The sequence below is a fragment of the Argiope bruennichi genome, chromosome 10 (genome assembly GCF_947563725.1).
Source record: "Argiope bruennichi chromosome 10, qqArgBrue1.1, whole genome shotgun sequence".
Lineage (NCBI taxonomy): Eukaryota > Metazoa > Arthropoda > Arachnida > Araneae > Araneidae > Argiope > Argiope bruennichi.
This window is the reverse complement of record NC_079160.1, coordinates 125543960-125564252: the sequence shown is the minus strand read 5'-3', so window position 1 is coordinate 125564252 and position 20293 is coordinate 125543960. Positions and strand designations below refer to the sequence as shown.

The window sequence follows — 20293 nt, the reverse complement described above, 5'->3', positions numbered from 1 at the left end:
ACTCACTTGTATATGCACGTGATAATTCAAAACCTTAATTGCTTAGATTCATGAAATTTCGCATACGGTTTTGACTTTAAAATTATAGATCTGTTTTAGAACTTAGACTCGAAACAATCGGAAGGAAAATATCCAACGTGTGTCATCAATTTTCTTCATTTATCTTTCTAAACATAAAACGCACCGTTTAGTTTTGTTTCATTACATTAACGTCCCGTTTTTAAAGCAACACTAGGGCTATTTTGGGACGGACCTCGTCATTTTGAACCGCGGTCAGATGACAATGACGACACCTGAGCTGGCAATCCCCTCTCCAGACGTCCGCACCACACCAGCGCGGGAAAACGCACCGTACCTAGGTCAGGAGTGAGAGGTCATTACCATTTTAGAACTCTCCATTACCTTCTTATCTCTCATGAAACGCACAGCAGAAGAGAAGAAGAACTCAAAAGAGTGTTATCTAAACATGTGAAAAAATTTAATGGGGGGGGGATGCTCCCGTTACTTTAAGTTGCATTTCCAGTCTACAGCAATTTAAAATGCATTTCATTCTGATCATCTCTTTTAGATTATTATTTATTTTTTATTTCCTGCTATATATTTACTATTTTTTTTTTAATAATCATGTGTCGTGTTTCAGAAATCATCAATGCTGTCCAAGGCCGGGCCATACGGGACTTTGATGATCCAAACGATCCCGATGCTCTTCCTCTCAAGGAAGGCCAACAGGTGACGGTGAGTAATTTATTCTTCCATCACCTTCTTTGGCACGTTCCTTTTTAAGATTTGAAAAGCATAGAAGGGTGTGTAATTATGCAGAGCGTGGATTACCATGGCATCGGGAGAAAGAGAAACACAGTGAATTTGGAAATCATCTATAAAACAGGCGAAAATGGGGCAATTTTGAAACTTTCCTTTAAAACCGGGGAAATGCATGGAATTTTAATTTTCTTGGTTTTTTCCCCATCAAAATAAATCCGATTTCTTTAAACAGTGGAAAAATAAAAAATGTCCGCCGTAGCTTAAAAAAAAAAAAAAAAAAACTAAATACTATATATACATATATATTTTCTACAAAATGAATTAAGATGTCCGAGATCGGATCCCAAACTATTTATGAAAATTCATTAAAAAACATTGAATAAAGATAAAAAATGGATTACAAAAGGCATTTTAAACGGATTCATTTTAATAAAAATTTAACATTTTTGAACCGGAAAAATATTTTTTTAATATTTGTATTTGCAGAGGTTACTTCCAGTCACAGCAAAGCATAGCAAATTTTGTTCAAATTGTAAGAAAAGTAAATTGGGGGGGGGGCGACTCCACTTAAAATTCAAAATTTAATTATTTGAAATTTAATAAATAGGTCATTGCTAAGGATTTTGAAATGAGGAAATGTATAGATATTTCATTGCCAGGCAATAATGGGACTTTAAACTATTACTTTATTCTTTTATATTCCTTCATTTTTTAAAAAATATTTTTGGGAGCGTTATTTATTAGTTTTAATAAACATGTAAAGATTTTTTTCATTCAAAAAAAAGTGCAGATGTTTGAAAGATTTTAGGTGCTGTCATATTTTATATTAAGTAAGTTCCTGCATTAAAAATAAATTATTTTAAAATGCTTGTTTACGAAATGATGGTGTAAATGTTAGTATTAAATCGATTCTTACTTTTTCACTGCAACTTTATTCAACGTGTTATTAAAATTTTTCTCAGCCGTTATTGAAGTATTAGCAAGATTTAAATGAAGTTGTTGTGACCATTCATTAAGCTGTAGACATTTCACAAGGCAATAAATAAATAAATAAATTATTTTGAATAACGCATCGATATATCTGCTAGTTAAAAATAAATCTTGTTAATCCACTTTTTTTCTGTTAATATGAGAAGAAAAAACCAACGTTCAAAAAACTAATCCTTACTTTCCTACCTTTTCGATAGCATACTATTACCCGAAGGGAAAAAAATCACCGGAAAGGATTTTAGACTAAGCAGATAAACATGAAATAAATTACTCCAGGGAAATCCCGATGCTTCGTACCCCTCCTCCCCCCCTCCCCATTTCCGGAGCGCTCACCTTCAGTCCTTTTTCGAGATGAGTTTCTATGAAATCGTTCTGATTACATATTTTGGAAGCTCAAGAAAGTCTTTCGAGCTAAATCGCCCGCCAACAATCCCCTTTGATGAATGACGAGCCTTCGGGTCGCTGCCGGTCTTCCCCTGATAAGGTTCCTGGAACAGCACATTTATGAGGAAGGATGGAAGATGGGCTGAGAATGCAGTTTCAGCTAAATGTACAAAAGAATTATTAGCTCAGATCAATGCTTTCGAATCGGTCATCATGACTATGTCCCCCAGTGCCATTAATATAATAAACGCGTCTAATATTAATGATTTAGTCATGTCAATCAATTTTGATTAATTACATCTTATCCCAACGAAAAAAAGTACTATTTTAAGTTATTTTTATTTAAAATAAATTTAATTTATTTAAATAGAGATAGAAAATTTTGATGAATGAGTTATGCTCGAAGGTGGCAAAATCAATTGAAAAAAATCGATCCAGTTGTTGAGTTTGAGAGATCTGTTAAAGTTAGTCTCTCAAATTAGAAAGATAGGAGATAACTGATCATTGCTAATGTATCTGAGAATCATAACATTATGAAACAAAAAGTTTCGAATTTGGTTTATTGATTTTGTCTGAAAAACTTTGTCGTAGTTTTTCACCATAAAGATTATTGAGTGAAATAATGTTTTTCGATTTCTCTCGTAAATGGAGGATGGGGCACAATCTTTCATGGCGTAACTTGAGGTCATGAGTTTTTGTATGCCGGGGCGTCCTGGCCTAGGGGTAGTGCGTGTCTTCTCCGTTCAAGCATGTTTGTTCTTCACTCTGTGTTCTATCTGTGAGGTGTGTGAAAGAGCTCCCTGTAAAAATTCGTTGTGCAAGCGAGTGTGTGCGTGTCATCTTCAATGAGTTAGAAGTCCGACTTCTGCCCTCGGGTGCTCAGGGCTACTGCACCACCCCTTCCCTTTCCGTGGTAATGTGGACACGACATCATCATAAGTTTTTGTATAAAATAAAATTTATTGAATTCGACCAGCAGGATAACTGGTTCTTTTTTTTTGGGGGGGGGTATTATTATTATTTTAAACGTATCGGTAATTTCTTTAACATTTTTGGTTGGTCTGTCATGCATGGATCATACTCGAATTCCTTGATTAATATGAATTCTCGAAAAGAATTAATTTAAATTGCATTTCTTCTTAAAATATTCGTTACAACAACTTATAAAAATTTATTCACAAAACTACGGCGGATTTTTTTATATTATCTGGGACGTTTAGCAACAAAATCTGCCATCTCCGCGACGAAATTATCCCCATTTTATTATTATTAATTTTTTTTTTTGTCGCATGTCTGGCAGAATTTTTTAGTTAACTAAAATTCTTCTGAGTGTTTGAACTATTCTCGCATAAAAAAATTGATTGGCAGTCCTTGTGAGAAAAGATTATCATTCTTATTGATTTTTTAAAGGTTATTAAACAAGATTAAATAGCATCAAATAAATTAGAAAACAGGTATTGGTGAAAGCAAGGATTCCTGAAAAGGAAAATCGCAGAGTTAACTGCTTGTTTAATACATTAGTATACCAATAATTATTCCACGTCTCATCATTCATCTTGCTTTGACTTATTTTTGTAATTGTTATTTATGTTTAATTATACATGTAAAGGTTTTTATTTAGTATGTTAACTCTTACTTTCTTTTCTAAACAAAGAAGCATGTCATTTTTCATGATATTAACTATCACGTCTCTATAAGTTCCTTAATTCATTTTTAAAAAATCTTTGATCCAATCACGAGGCTTTAACAGTGACATGCCAGATTTCTAATATAAAAAGTAGGGTTTTTACATGTGTATTGTTTGAATTTTATCCCAAAATGAAAACACTATTCATCATTATCACTGTTCAATGACATTATTAACTTAATCGTAATGAATTTTACAGTCGGTTCATTTATATCTGTGACATGATTTCTAGATTTACTTACCGTGATCCCAAATGTAGTGGATGTGATTCAATGGATAATTATAAGATATTTAATCGGAAGAATAGAATATTTAATGAAGTCATTTTAGCTTTCATTCACTTCCATTCGTTTGCAGATCAGTATGCACTTAATGCAAGTTCCGTGACAAAACATATCTTAGAATAACAGGTAATGAAATCCATTTCTTCAAAATGTATGCATTACTTCCTTTCAATGAGGAGTTTCAGTTTCTCTCTCTGGCCTTGAGTCCACAAACAACGTCTTGGTGCTGACGATCGTCGCATCATTTCGGATGTCGTCTGCCTGTCCGGCTCCTCGTATTCTCTCGTGGATTGTGATTGATTTCTTTCTTTCACAATCCTTTCGGTTCGGGGCTTGGTTTAATTTACAGTTTTTCTAGTGCAAGCCTCTCTCATCCTGAAGACAATGGTAATCTTCTTTCCATGTTATCATTTTTTTGTATCTTAAGCGATAATGATCAAGCGATTGTGATAAGCATCGGGTTTCTATAATGCCCTGCGCACAAGAATCTTTTAAGTGTACGCAGTTGCCTTAAGCACTTTATTATAATTTTAACGTATGTGAATCTTGTTTCATGCATATTGTCTTGTCAGCTTGTTGCTTAATTTTACATTGTGAATCTTATTGGACTTCCATTCATATGAACTTTATGATGTAAGGCTTCTGCAATGGAATGCATTTCTATGAGTGTTTCAAATCCTTTAATTTGCTTCTACAAGAATTGTAAATTTTTCTTTGAAGGTCTGTTTCAAAGGGTCGGTATAATTTTATTTATATTATTCTGAAGATGTGAGGAATCGTAAAAAACAGCCTAGCAATAAAATAAATCCATTCACTTGAGACAACTCCTTCATTACTAGAATAATTACCCAGAATTTTAAAGAAATATCTAGAATTGCCTAGAACATGAATAACCAATATTTTGAATGAAAAAGAAAGTTCTATGATCAGATGACTGTGACCGTGATTCAATTCACAAACTAATAAAATTATACCTCGATGCTCTAGCAAATGAACTAAGGGTACTGCTGGTAAAGTTTATTTGTATGGCAATTAAAAGTAATGGGTAGAAAGTAGTAATTAGAATCTTTACTCCCTCCATTAGATTCCAAAAGTTATTCTTAGATTCTGCTCTACGTATTTTTAAAAGTATGTCATTTTGAAGGAGAGAACTTCGTTTTCTTTAAGAGATAAAGAGAATATATAATTTATATTTTCAGTTATTTCTTCCACATCAATATTGCCAAATGGATAATACATATGTAAAAATGGGTTTCTTTTAGTATGCCCATCTTAGGTCTTAGTAAAGGTGGTCACCTCAAAATGTCTTTGTGGTCCTCCGGTCAATCGCTATTGACTTCATTTTCACCCCTTCTCTAGAGAAAGTTCACATCTTGCGAAAATGAATTTAGCATTCGTGAAAGTTTCAAGAAATACTCCGCATTAAAAGTCTATAAGATGGTTTAATGATTTCTTAAAAACATGTCTTCTTTCTTTATAATTGCTGCGGAATCTCTTATTGCTCCAAGAAAGCATTCAAAGATCTGGGATTCAATTTAAAAACCGTAAAATGCTGACAATCATCAACATATGATTTATCTTTGGATTCTTATTTCTTTCAAAGTGGCCAAACGTCTGATCTTCTCCGTTGTCGGTTAAAACTATTTCACGGGAGATCTGAAACTCTCGTTAAAGTATATAATGTAGAATGAAACACTTCGAAAATGAATTCGTTCTTCTGATGTCTAGAATTAAATTTCCTGTCCTGTGTTGAAAGTTATGAAATTATTACCTTTTGAAAATGACGTCAGTGCCATTTCATTTGATGAGAGCGACACTTGCTATCTGTTTCCATCAAACTATGTATTTAATACATTTTATGCTTCGGGCGGGAGATCTCCTTTGTGAATGTGATTAGCAGGTTTTTAAGCGACCTTTCGCTCCCATTGTAGCAGGCCTGTTTTATTGCCTCCTCTCATAATTGCTTCTCCTCTCGTATTCCCATGCCCGATGACCCTTCTTGCTCGCATACAGAGATCCTTATTAAGTAACTCTTATCTTTTTTACGAGCATGCAAGCGCATTGTGCGCCGTCTTCAATCGACTCTTTTCCTGCAAAGCACGTCCTTTTAATGGGCTTGTTTGCGCACGTGCCTTTTAAATTTAAAATAATGTCAGCCGAATCGGTCCTTTTTCGAACAAGACACTACTGGATCATGTCATAGATTCGCCGAATGATGGGCATCGGAATGTGGTGTCTGAAGAAAAGTGATCGATGCATCTGTCTGTTCAGATGAATGGATTCGTTGCTGTATTCAGTTAACAGTAGGAGAGGTCGAAAATTCATTTATTTGTAGTGGAGTTCATCTTAGTTTTACGGTAATATAATACATTACTATTCAAATAAATAAACTGTGTTTCGTAGAATATGAACCACGCTGTTTTTGATCAAACCTGCCGTCTTCAAAATCTTTCCGGGTATATATTTCGGCATTGAGGTTAAAGTTACTTTTATGCGTATTATGCAAATAGAACTTATAGTTCAGATCTTACCGTCTTTGATCTTTCATTATTTTTCATTTCACTTTAATCTAATGACTCAACCTGAAATGGGGTTGGATGCTGGAATCATTTCTGTGTTTCCGATTCGAAACAGAACTGCAACATGAATGTTTTTATCTAACCCAGCGTTAAAATAAAATATATATAAATGTAATAAAATCTCATTTTACGAATTTGATTTGTTCCTAAAGGGCATTGTTCATATTCTAGAATTTTCATAAATCTGTTTTGTTTTCTACGTAAGACTCGTGCAAAATGAATAAATTCTTTCTTGATTATTGTTTATTTCATCTTTTATAATACTTTCCTACCATTCGCGGTGAATATTAAATTTATCAGGGCAAGAAACGATCATCTCACTATTAAGCTCATCAGATATGAGGATTTTTTATGGAGTGGATCGATGGTACATAATTGAAAAGAATGTGAAATTAAAATTTTTTTTTCACTTGTTATGGTACTTCCGACGTTGTTTCAAATCCTATGGGCTTCTTTGCATTTTAAAAGTTTTCCAGTGTGATTTTTTTTTTTATCTGGGTTTAAATTATGTTTAATGGAAGCAGGGACTGATTTCCAAAGTAAAAGAAATCATCACCGCCGTCAGAATGAATTTATAACGATCCTTTTCGGCCATCTTCCTGAAACACAGCACCCGACCTATCTCGGAGTGGTGAACCGTTTTCTTAATGATATGTTCATGGAGATGGTTTTCTACGGTTTACTTGTTCATATTCCGAGAAAAGTTGTATTTTCTGAATCTCTTTTAATCGAAATACTTCTTTATAAACTGAATGATGAAGACATTACAATTGAAACAAGTTACCAACTTTATATTCATTTTTACTTGCTTGTTTACGAAGTGTAGAGAATAATTAATTAAATAAAATGAAGTATAGCGTATGTGAAGTGTAGAGAAGTGATTGGAATCGTCAAAAGAATTCGAACCGGAGATGTTGACGCATCTCCACGTTTCAGACCTCCCCGAGTTCGAAAAACGCATTTTTGAGGAATGCCCGCCCGCCTGTGACAATGGCAGCTCAAAACGGCTCTGCAGTAGACGCATGTCATGTGATCTCTACACCAAATGTACCGCCTCATTAGATTTCTATCCAATTTTGAGCAGAAGTCTGTCTGTCCAACTGTTCAATGAACATGATCATTACAAAAAGAAGAGAACTAAATGAATAAAATTTAAATACAGATTTAATATCTGCATTCTAGACACCTGTGAAATGTTGAGCCAAATCGAACCACTTCTGCCGGTCTGTACTTCCAGAGGCATGTAGACGCGATAGCTCAGAAACGCGACGACTTCAATATACCCCATTTGGTATGTCAATTTTTTGACTGCAACGATAGCTCTGTGTTAAATTTGAATTTCAATCGGTTTTAAGAAACGCGTCTAAAGGCACGTTCACCTTTATTAGGAAATATGCAAGAAAGTGTTGGGGTGACCACCCCATCTGATTGTTTTATTGTAAATCGGTTATATATTCATTTTTATTTTCAAAACGGGACTTTTCAACTCAAACAAAAATGTGTCGACTCATCATTCCATAGTCCTTTATGGCAAAATGGAACCAAAATATTGTATTGGTGGGTCTCATTGGAAGTAAAAAAGGAATCCACAAACGCGGGCTTCACTTTTAATATTTAAATCCTCATGAGTTTTGTTTATAGAACTTCAGAATCTTTTAAATCTTTTTTCAAAATGTTTAGTCAAAAAACAGAATGATTTACCAAAAATAAATAAATAAGTGACATTCTAAAAGTGCCATTCAAATCATTGGTCATGAGTAAAATGTTCGCATTTGGTAAATGAATGGCGTGTCATTAAGAGTCAAAAGCAAATAATAGCATGAAAATGGAACTGAATCCTCATTCCGAGAGGATGAACGCAGCGGCATTTTTTAACTATCGTATTTGTCGGGATGAACCATTGCTTGTGGATACTTAAGAACGCTTGCATCAACATTCACTGCACTGCATTGCAAATAATCAGATCATTATCTTTATTCATTTATTTTTTGAAATAAAAGAGGCTTAATAATAATAAAAAAACACTCTCATGCACTGCCAAAAAAAAAAATCTCCTGTTAATTCTTTACGTTTATTTCCAGTTTTATACTCTTTTCAGCTGATATAAAACAGTTTCAAAAAAATAAGACAGATTACTTGAATTATTTTCATGAGAATACACGAACATTCGGGAGGATGTATAAATCATGGCTGGAAAGAACTGGCCAGAAATATTTATTCAGTCTTCCTTTCGTGAAGCAGGCTCGTCTCTTTCTTTACATTTCAGAGTGGTTTATTTTTCAAAGAAGATCGTACGCGAGTCGTGATTTATGACCGAAAAACAGTCGTTGAAAAATACGAGGCGAATGCATTCTGAAATGCACCGATAAATAATTCGAAAGTCCTATCGTGCCACCCCATTCTCCCACATTAGTCCGTTGACTGTCTGCTTGACCAAGCCTGGAATCATTGAACCTTTTATGCAAATTCAGATCTTATGCATTGTCCCCGGACACAGCTTATTCACACCCAGTTCATTCCTTATGAAATTCTTTTCATTTGCTGCTTGGTTATTAAAAGTATGTTTCTGATACTTATAATGGATGTGTTCTATGCCTCAGTTTAATGTATATTATTATGATGTTTAATACTTTTTCTTTTTCACTGCGTTAACATTAAACATTGTTTCACTGCTTTTAATATTTCTTGACATCCGAAGACGTTGTTTAATGTCCGAGTCATTCATTCATCCATCATGGATCCACAAAACATTTTTAGTGTGTGACTTTTATTTCCGTTCTTAAAATTAAAAACTTTATAGTTTTTTTAGTACATTTGTATGTGTGTTTGTATAATTACTCTATTGTTTGTGCGCAAATGCACTTCTGGTTGGATTTTTATCGAACGCAATTCCAGATTTTCTGCTTTTTTTAGACCGCATATTACCAACTTTTTTTTTTTTTATCTTCGTCTTAAAAATACTTTGAGAATGGAAATCAGCTGTTTAGCACTCAAAAACATTTTGCAAACAATTGCAAAATTGTATCCAAGAACTCTTAATGTATATTTTCGATTTCTTTCTCTGTGGGGTTCTCATCCCCAGATGTTTACCTCTTGAGTGCTCCTGGCCATCTTTTGGTGTTCCGCTTTTATTAGTTTGTCTGACAAAATGCAGTTCTACTATTCGCATCGCCATAAACAGCGAGGTTCCCCCTCTCCTGTTCTCTCGTGGTCTCATTCTATGAAAATGCGTTCTATGTCAAAATATAAGAATCCCTTTCGAAAATATTCACAATCCGAATGGTTCATGAAGGGACATTGAACTTTTATCAGACATTTTTGAGAATGATTCACTTACATGAATGAACTTTTCTCTATGCATATGTATTAAAATATAAATGTATCAAATATATTTAAACAAAATTCATTCTTTAACATAATATATATATATTTTTAAATTTAAATGTATATATAATTTTAAAATATTCCAGGAAACTTAATTTTTAATTTTTTTCTATTATTTTTCGCTATTATGATATATAAATTTATTTCGAAAAAACTGAGTGTTATTTTATGATTCCAATTAAAAATGGTTATGAAATAGTTTTATGCAGAATCGCTAGAGTGTTTTTTGTGTTTTGTTGAACTAAATTGATTTTTAACTATCTAAAAGAACTCGAAACGTAAATTGCAGACATAGTTTTTTTTAAAGTGTTTAACCGAAATTTCCTCAAAATTTAAGACACCTGGAACATTTGAAAGATAAGTACGACTGATTACAACATCGTTCTAACAAAAAGTCATTAAGACTACATTTATTTCTTTAAACCCTTTAAATATTCTTTTTATTGAATAAGACATTTTATGCTAAAGTTGTAGTTGAATATAATGCATATTTAGGTAATAAAACAATAATAATAATAAAAACTAATTTTCCCCCTCTTATTTCAAAGTGCTCTGTCCCCTTATCTGACAGTCTATTGCATATTCCCAGTCTATCATGCTTGTAATTATACAAGATTTTTTAATGAAGCTTTCCAGTTCGATAAAACTTCTCTTAGCCATCACATTTCGTTTATAAATCTGTTTGAATCGGAACTTTAAAAAAAAAAAATTATTTAGTGCTGTATGTTACTGTTTGTTCTTATACATTAGATGCATAGTTTGTATAATATGGTTATATATGAAAAATTAAATAAATAATATTTGTATATGGAAGAAAAATAATTTTTCTTATTCTCCTTCCCAAAAACTATAACTATCTAAACCATTCATTACGTTTTGATTTTAATACTTCAAAACCAGTATAAGACATATACAGATACGATATTTATTTCAATTAGAATGCATTTTGAACTTAAAATCAAACTTCAATTTGTTATTAAAAATCTCTTATTTAATTGCGGTTTTTTCAAAAATGACTCATAATTCTTATAATTTAAATTACAAAATTAAGTAATTAATATCTTACAATTTAAAGATTTAAATAAAGACCTTAAAGTTATATATATATATATATATATATATATATATATCAAAATGCGGGTTTTTACGACTTCGTTATCGACATCAAAATTTTATTAAAAAAATTTTCTTAATATGAAAACATTTTTCAAAATATAATAAATACAATTGTAAACATAGGATGAAAGTATTCTGTCACAAAAGCTATCTAAAATTCACGAAAGAAATTGCCGGAAAAGAAAATTAACCCACTATTCAACTTGTAGCATGCTAAATCATTCTTTTGTGTGTTGCCTATTCCTCATCCCACGCTCTGAGAAAGGAGGAACATATGGAGAAAGTAGCACAAGAATATCAATTATATTCAGGTTGCTTCTTCCTCAGATGAAATGTCAAGCATCACGGTCTTGCATACCGAAAAAGTCAATGCCAAAGAGTACACTTAAAAAATAGCATCGTTGGGAACACAAACGAAAAAAAAAAAAAATGGCAGGGGAGGGATGACTGTGTACATATATAAGATCCAAAGCAAGTAGGGTCGCTGAAAAAAAAATCCGTGAGAATTCTTGCCCATTCTTTGGAAAGAAAAGAGAAAAAAATCCCCGGTGGAATTTCTGCCCAAGTGGAATCAGGAAAGGGACTCCAACAAAAGGACGCGAGAGCGACAAGGGTGGTGGCCATGACAGCCCAAGAGGCTTCCAGAAGGACTTTTCGTGGAAATAATAGTCAGCTTCTGCTGTGGAGTTGAGTTGTGGGTCAGCTGCATGTCCATCACACAACATATAAAGTCTTCGAGAGAAAAGACAGAAAAATTCTAGTTTAATCATAGTTTGGAAAAGTTAGAAAACAAATAAAAATGATGCCGAAAAAAATAAATAGTGGCGACCTTTTTTTTTTTTTTTTTTTTTTTTTTTTGTGGCTCTTGATAAATGAGTAGAGATATGAATGTAAAATATTGAAATAAAGGTTGAAATCGATGACTGTGGCCAGCTAACTGAAGCCGTCCCTCAAGAATAGGATACAAGGAATCAAGTTTGTTGGCAGGGTTCAATATCTAGGTAACCAAAACAACTGCAGTGCCGGAAATAAAGCAAAATGTTCACATTTTTGTTAAATGCTTTATAAAAACTGTCCTGTCAAAGCTATTCATAAGCTTTCATTTTTTCCAATTTTATTCAATTATTAAAAATGCAGTTCTGTTGCTTTTTTGAAATAGCATGAATAGATTACTTCTCATTCATTATATTTCCTGTATGGAAAAGAAAGAAAAGATTCAGTGCAATATTATTTTTTTTTAAATGAAGGAATACATTGTTTTTATTTTCACTTTTATTAAAACTTTATGTAATCTTTAAAAGCCTTTTCCTCTCTCAACGTGTATAAAACTCCAATTCATTTTTTAACCTACATTATTTTCCTGGAAAATTTTAAAGGATTCTATTTTTAAAACGAATGTTGTGATCATTTCAAGTCTACTAGGAAGTGAAAAATGAGGAGAAATATTCTTGACACATTTCAGATTTGAAATAATAGTCGTAAAGAAATTAAAATAAATATTTATTTTGAGTTTCGATTAAAATGACTTCATTTTAATTAAGTTATTAAATGGATTTAAAAAATTTTCGAGTATAAGTATTTTCAAAGCAGAATAATATTTGTGCAATTTTTGTAATTGTTTTCTTCATTAAGAATAAATATCTTTTTTCATATTATAATAAATTATTAGAACAATGAGTGCAAGAATGTATTATTATTCTAACAATTGGAATGAATGGATAAAAATAACCTAGATGGTTTTGACAGTGTTTATTATTATTATTATTATTTTATTTTAGTGAGTGTGTCTGTTTGTTCTGAAATGTTGAATTTTATGTTAGATAAATTTTTGTTACAAGCATTTTTTAGCCGCTGGATTTTCCCAATGCAAAACCTTACTTTGAAATTTCACATCCATATTTACTTGATTTAGCCGACGTCGTGATGTTTCGAGACTCCGCTGCTGACAAAGGGGTCACAAGTACCTTTACGTCATTATGTGGAATAATAATTTATAATTTGTAAGGAGAGGAAAAATTGAAAGTTATTTGGAAAAATTGATTCATGTGCGTAAAACTCTAACATAGGGTTTCGTGCAACTTTTTAAAATTAAATTTACTATTAAAATAATACAGAATTATTTATGGTGGAAAGATGAGTTTAATAGGATTACAGTGCTCGTACATTGTTATTGTCAGATTGATTTTTTAAAACCAAATGAACGGGTTGAAAAAATTTCAGAAATTTCACATCGTAGATTCAAAGTAAAAAATAATTTTGATTAAACAGGTCCTGTATGGTAAGGTTCAAATAAATTTAACTCTTTGTCTACACATTTATTTGAAAGCGTCATTTATGTTTGGAGCGCACTTAATTTTTTGAACACGAAAAGGTAGTGGATTTTATGTAAGAATTAATATATTTCATATTATTCAGGTATTATTAAGAATATATACTGCTGCTTGATATTGAAATAATTTAAGCTAATTAGCATTACAAAAAAAATTAATTTGAAACATAAATTCAAACTAATCAGGACGTTCTGATACGTCAAATGTATCCAAAGGGTTAAGCATTGCTCCTCGGAATGTATTTTTTCTTAAAGAGATAAATGTTTTGCTACCGCGTCGTTTTGAAAATAAAATAGTGTCTGAACTATTTTTAATATTTGATGCATTTAAATGATGAGCCATGTAATTGAAAATTTAGAAGAAATGTGGGGCACAAAAAAAAGTTTTTATTTCAAAGAATTTGCAATGCGAAATTGTTAGAATTTGAATGAACTCTTTATATATATGTGGGGGGGGGAAGGCACCGACCAGTATTAATATGAAAATATATTTATTATAATTAAAGGACAAAACATTACTATACTAACATAAAACACATAAAGATACATGAGCGTGAGCTGTAAGTCTCACAGGCTCACTACCCAACTCTCGTCTGCCAATAATGGCGGGAAAGCATCACGTGATTAATGACGTGATGCAACATGGCCAACATGACGCCATACAGGATACGGGATCTGTCAACAGTTCCCACATATACACTCATGTCCAAAATTAAGGTCACAAACATAAAATCTGCGAAAAATGAAAAACTATTCACTGTGTTGCCACGAAGTTTGGCACAAAGGTACACTACAACGGAAGAAAGAACGTAGACACATAACAACATGGAAAAGATTTTAATTGGGAATTAAGAAACAGGATACATCAAAAAGTGTTACATTATGAATCAGAGATAAAGCATTTATCTCGGGAAAAGCTTGTCTAATATGAAATGTGACCACCGTGCACTGCTATACTGGCATCACAACGAGCTTTCATACTGTTTATGAGGGTGTCGATAAATGCTTGGAGCAACAAAGCCCATTCTTCCAAAAGGGCGGCTTTTAACTCTTGGAGGGTATTAGTAGGGGGGTTACGCTGTGCAATGGCTCTTCCGAGACCATCCCAAACATGTTCAATAGGATTGTGATCCGGAGTCCTCGAGGGCCAGTCCATACGTCGTATATCCTCTTCCTGAAGAAAATTATCAACGATCTGGGCTCTGTGTGGAAGCGCGTTTTCATCCATAAATATGAAGTCTGGGCCAATAGCACCCCGGAACAACCTCACATAGGTTTCAAGGATCTCATCCCTATAACGATGTGCATTGACAGTACCCGCATCGAAGACGTGCAGTGGTGTACGACTGCCCAATATTATGCCACCCCAGATAAGGATTCCTCTGCCACCAAATTTGTCGATTTCTTTTACGTAGGAGGGATGATAGTGAGCTCCTTGCTCTCTCCATATGAAGATTCGACGAGTGTCACTATGTGTGGTAAATCTCGACTCATTACTGAAAAGAACACGCCCCCATTCTTGCTGTGCTCAAGACTGATATGCTAGGTACCACAACAGCCGGGCTTTTCTGTTGGATGCAGTCAAAGGGACGCACTCAACTGGTCGTTGGGCATAAAGAGCCCTCTCTGCTAGACGTTTATAAACTTTTTATCTGGAAATTCTTATTCCAGACGCAGCAGCAAGGTCACGAGCAAGTTGAGGAGCCGTTGTCAACCTATGCCCTCGTGCGCTTAATGCCAAATAGTGATCCTGTGCAGGCGTCTTTGCTCTGTGATGGCCTTTGCCGGCCTTCCTAGTTACAGTACCACTTGTTTGGAATTGATTCCACAGCCTGGATACCACTTTCGGTGCCACTTGTAACCATCAAGCCACCCCCACTTGAGACTGCCCAGCTTCAAGCCTACCAACGGTTCTCCATCTCAAGGCATCGTCTAAACGATTATGAGAACTCGTTCTCACTGAAACAGGTTAAATTTTTTGTTTTAATGCAATATTCACAAAATGGCAGGCAAAAATCCCAGATGCCTAAACGGTCTAATTTCAGTAGTTCCCGAAAAACTAATGCTAAACAACATTTTTTTTTTTTTTGACAAAAAAGATTAATATTGTGTTAGCTGTCCTTCATAATATATAAAATATAATTTGTTTAAATTTTACTGGTAGCCATTTAGAATTACTTTGAAAAACATTTTTGTAACCTTAATTTTGGACATGAGTGTATATATATATATATAAGTACAAGTTTATACACCAATCTACCTCATGAAAAATTTATAAAGGTCTGCACTTTTATATATGACGAATATTTAAATGAAAATGTCATTCCTAAAAATAACTGGCTAGATTTATGTAATTTTAATATTACTGAAAATTACGTTTTTAGTGGTATTAATTTTTATAAACAAGTAAAGGGAATTCCATTGGGAACAGCTTTCTCAAGTGCTTTAGCTAATATTTTCTTACATTACTATGAGAAAAATATATTTAAATATAATTTAATAAACGGGTGGAGGTATATTGATGACCTACTTTTGATAAACTTCGATAATACTAATATTGCTACTAATTGCTATCCAAAAGATTTAATTCTAACAGAAACAAATAAAAATCAACTTGAGGCTACTTTTCTGGATTTAAAAATCGAAATTGCTAATGATAAAACAATAGTTGGTATCTACGATAAAAGGGATGAATTCAACTTTAAAATTACAAAACTATGTAACTATCATTCCAATCTAAACTCTAAAATTTTCAAAAATCTAATTTTCTCACAATTTAACAGTATCAAAAGGGTTTGCAGTAACAAAAATTCCTATATTGAAGCATCAAATAACCTCATTAAAAATTTAAGTAATAATGAATTTCCCAGAAACTACTGCAATATCAATTTTTTTTTTCTAATTAAACAAGGTATGGTTTGGGATTAATCCTGTACCTAAAATAAAAATAGAACATTCCTTGCATATTAGATCACTCAATAGATGGCGCTGGGAGAATACAATTATTATTTACCTTTAATACGTTAGCTTTGTGTTTTTAAAAAGCAGGAATCACAATAGATAGCTTAAAATTTCCTTGTCTGCTGCTGGTTTGTACTTTCCTTTTTGTTTTCCTTTAATGGTTTAAGTGTTATTTTATGATATTTTTGTTTTTATTGTTATTTTGTTTTTGTGTTTTTACTTATTAGTGGTTATTTCCTTCTAATTTGTTGTTTTGTATTGTCCTTTCTGTTAAAATGGTATATCTCTTGGGCCTAATTTCAGGGGATTTTCAGGTCAGGAGGAATCATTATTAGACTTTCTTGTCTGCATTCTCTCACAGAAAAAAATCCCTTTTTTTGAATCCCTGCCTGAGGGTGACCCTTGAAAAAGTTTTCAGGCCGAATTCTTTTTTTATTTGGTTTTTTTGATTTTCCTATTAACTTGATTTTAATATTTTTGTTTATATATATATATATATATATATATATATATATATATATATATATATAATATTGTGAATTGACCAAAAGTTTTTTTTTTCTCTTGTTATTGAAATATTGTAAGGATAAATAAAATTAATCAACACCACAAATTAAGTTTCTGATTCATAAAACAATATAATTATGGATTAAAACTAATTATTTACAACGAAACACGAAATGAAACGATGCATTTTGAACGTAAATTTTTGTGAAATTATAATTCGTTTATCAAATGAAGTCATGATTTTGATGAGCGCGATGAAAGCTCTGAACGTATGGCGATGGTCATGATGTCTCATTAAGGGCTGTTTTAATAAAATGACTGATTATGATCCGTTTCGGTTCGAACAGATATTCAGTAGCAAGCTTTTGTTTAGACTATTCTGGAGTTAATATCATATGCGAAAGGATTTTAATTTATGAAAAGAAATATCTGGTGAATGGTTGATATGAATATCAGCATCAATAAAGATACATCCATATAAATAAAAGTGTTTAAATGTTAAAGCGTAATGTTTCTTTGTTTCTGTTGGCATTCTTTTAATCAGCTCACTGAAGAGAAGTGTACGCATGGTAGCATGACGCACCTTTCTTCTTCTCAATGAGATTTAACCCCCCTCCTTGACTTTCAGGTGCTGGAACAAAGGGACGATGGCAGATGGCGGGGCATTGTCTTCCACCCCAATTACACTTCCACCCAGGGATATTTTCCGGCGTCGGCGATCCAGTTGTTGGACAGACCGGGTATGTTCACTATCTTTCCATTTTTTTTAATCATTTTTTTGAAAGATGTTAGTTTAATTCGTATATTGATAGAAGAATGTGTTTCCTTACGTTTTCTGCTTTTATTGATTAAAATCCATTTCCACAAAGACAAACCACTTAGAGGACTGAGAATCCTCACGTTCTTTTAGACCATGCGAATTTGGTAATCATTTTATACGTACCATTTTGTGCTTACAAGTTTCATTTACAAGTATCTTAGTGAGAATAGCAGTCTGTTTCATTTCCACAATTCACACGATTTAAATTCATAAATTGAAATATGCAACAAAAAATACATTTTTAAAATAGTACATTTTCATGCCATGTAGCTCAAGTTATGTTCTAATACTCTGTTTTATGGTTTTAAATTCTATCTCAAAATACAGTGCAAGATTTAATGGATCTCTGACTTTCATTTACAAGAACTTTTCGGAACCGCACTAGATGTCTACATATATGTGATATGAGCGAGAATATATGTATGTAAGCTTATTTTGTTTGAAGCAAAATGCAGGTTCGAAGACATTGAAGAGACATTTTACATTTTTAAATTCTTTTTAATCCATCCCGGAAAGGCAATTTATTTACAAGCAGGCGCGGACAGAACACGTCCACAACAGTGCGGAACAAAAGCAGAAGAAAGGAAGGGACGAAACAAATGATCACTAGTCTTATATAGCATGGGATTTCCGGCCACGTGTCAATTCAATATACCCGTGTTGACCTTGAAAAAAGCACCGAAGGGATCACTTTCCATAGGCACGTGGAACTGATGGCGCATTATTTTTACGAAGCTTCAGTTGAATTAATTAAACAGAAAGTGAAATTGGATCAGGGAATAAGAGAATGAAATTACTATGAATTAAATTAAGAGAAAGCCTTGGAAATTAATTTGGATTAAATTAAGAATTTAAAATATCATTACATATATATATAATATGAAAATTAACTTCATTCCCTCCGTTTACTAATGTTTGTACCACCTGTCACTTCCTGTTTCAATGTATAGGGTATCCTCCCATATCCTGTTAAAAAAACCCTTCACTTTACAAGTACTACTTATACGGAGTAGACGTACATTTACTTTCCTCGTAATTCCTTTATTATGAATGTTAATCGTAATAAATTTATTTTTATAGTTAATGTGGATTGAGTCTATTATTCTAAAACTGTCCACTCGGCGAATTTATAACATGCTAGCATACCGCCAGAATGAGGCCTACTCCAGCCATAATAACTAAAATATCTTCCATATCATCATAATCTAGTCAAGAATGTAGTTTTGTTGTTAAAAAAAAACTGATATTCATGTGACAAGTATACAGTACTATTTATACGGAAGTGCCTGTTAGCATTCCAAATTCAACTAAGATCATTAACATGGAATTTAAAACATGAATTATTATCGATCAATAGTCAAATCGTTGCATCTGTATATTTTTTTACCACCCTATTTCCTAGATAGTAATACATTAGATTTCTATCTTTATGAACATATAAGAAAGATTCAGTTAAAAGGGGGAGGGGGGTAATACAATTGAAAGTGTACCTGAGGATATTTTTGATTAGATTGGCTTATTGTGTTAAAGGGTATCATTTTGAAAACATAACACACTATATTCTTTTTTTTTTTTTTTTTTTTCCTTCCCCAGTTTAAAAAAGTTAGTAGTTCTATATTTTGTGACTCCAATGTTATTGCTTATTCAATTTTTAAAGAATTTATAAAAAGACAATGTGTTTAAAAATCTTACGTTTTGTTTTCAGATAAACTAACAACGAAATGAGGGTTGTTCTTTATTTAGTAATTCATGAGTTTGAAAAATCTAATGCGAATTATTTAAAATGAAGTCGCCAGATTATATATTTTTTATTAATTAATTATAGGAGTTAATAAATAGTTGAGGAAAAGGAATTAAAAATTGTAGTTCATTCAATATATGCATAAAATCCGGATTTATGTGCCTTAATAATTTGGAATGATGGGGTTTTCTTTTTTAATCCAAGCATGAAATACAGTATTAGAATAGGCTGGGTGATTATAGTTACACTTTCATAAGACTATAAAAAAAGATGAAACATTGATTAAAATAACTTGATATTTCATCTGAGTGTACGTGAAGTAATGGGAATTTGTTTAGAAAAAGAGATTCAAAAATTAACTTATAAATGGCACTGTACTCATAAGATACTAATCACACGTGATGATGGGTTGTTGTGGCACTCCTTGCTTCAAAATTCATCCAGGACAAGATGATGCCGCAGCGTATAGGAAAATTCGGTTTTTAATTGTTTTTAGGCGAAAAACTGTAGAAAAAGCAAAAATGAAATCGGTTTTTAATTGTCCCTAGACTTCCTTCTGCAGAAAAAGCAAAAACTGATAAAAACCATCAGAAATTGGCTACGATTTTTTTAAGAAATGTTCCATATGCTGCCTACCGTTTTCTCTGACCAGCTAAAAGAGCAAAACAACATGTTCCACTACAGATCGCACTATTTCATTTGTGATATTATGAATATGTTGCGTAATGCGCATTTTCAATTCATCTATG

General features: G+C 32.6%; 1 protein-coding gene across 1 annotated transcript in view; it reads left to right on the top strand.

Annotated features, from left to right (window-relative positions):
- LOC129987936 (caskin-2-like) overlaps positions 1-20293 on the top strand; it is a 357174-nt gene that overhangs the window by 209269 nt on the left and 127612 nt on the right. Inside the window, exons 9-10 of the mRNA XM_056095944.1 lie at positions 641-735; positions 17612-17723. Coding sequence (XP_055951919.1) covers positions 641-735; positions 17612-17723 — 207 coding nt within the window. The remainder of the gene's footprint in view (positions 1-640; positions 736-17611; positions 17724-20293) is intronic.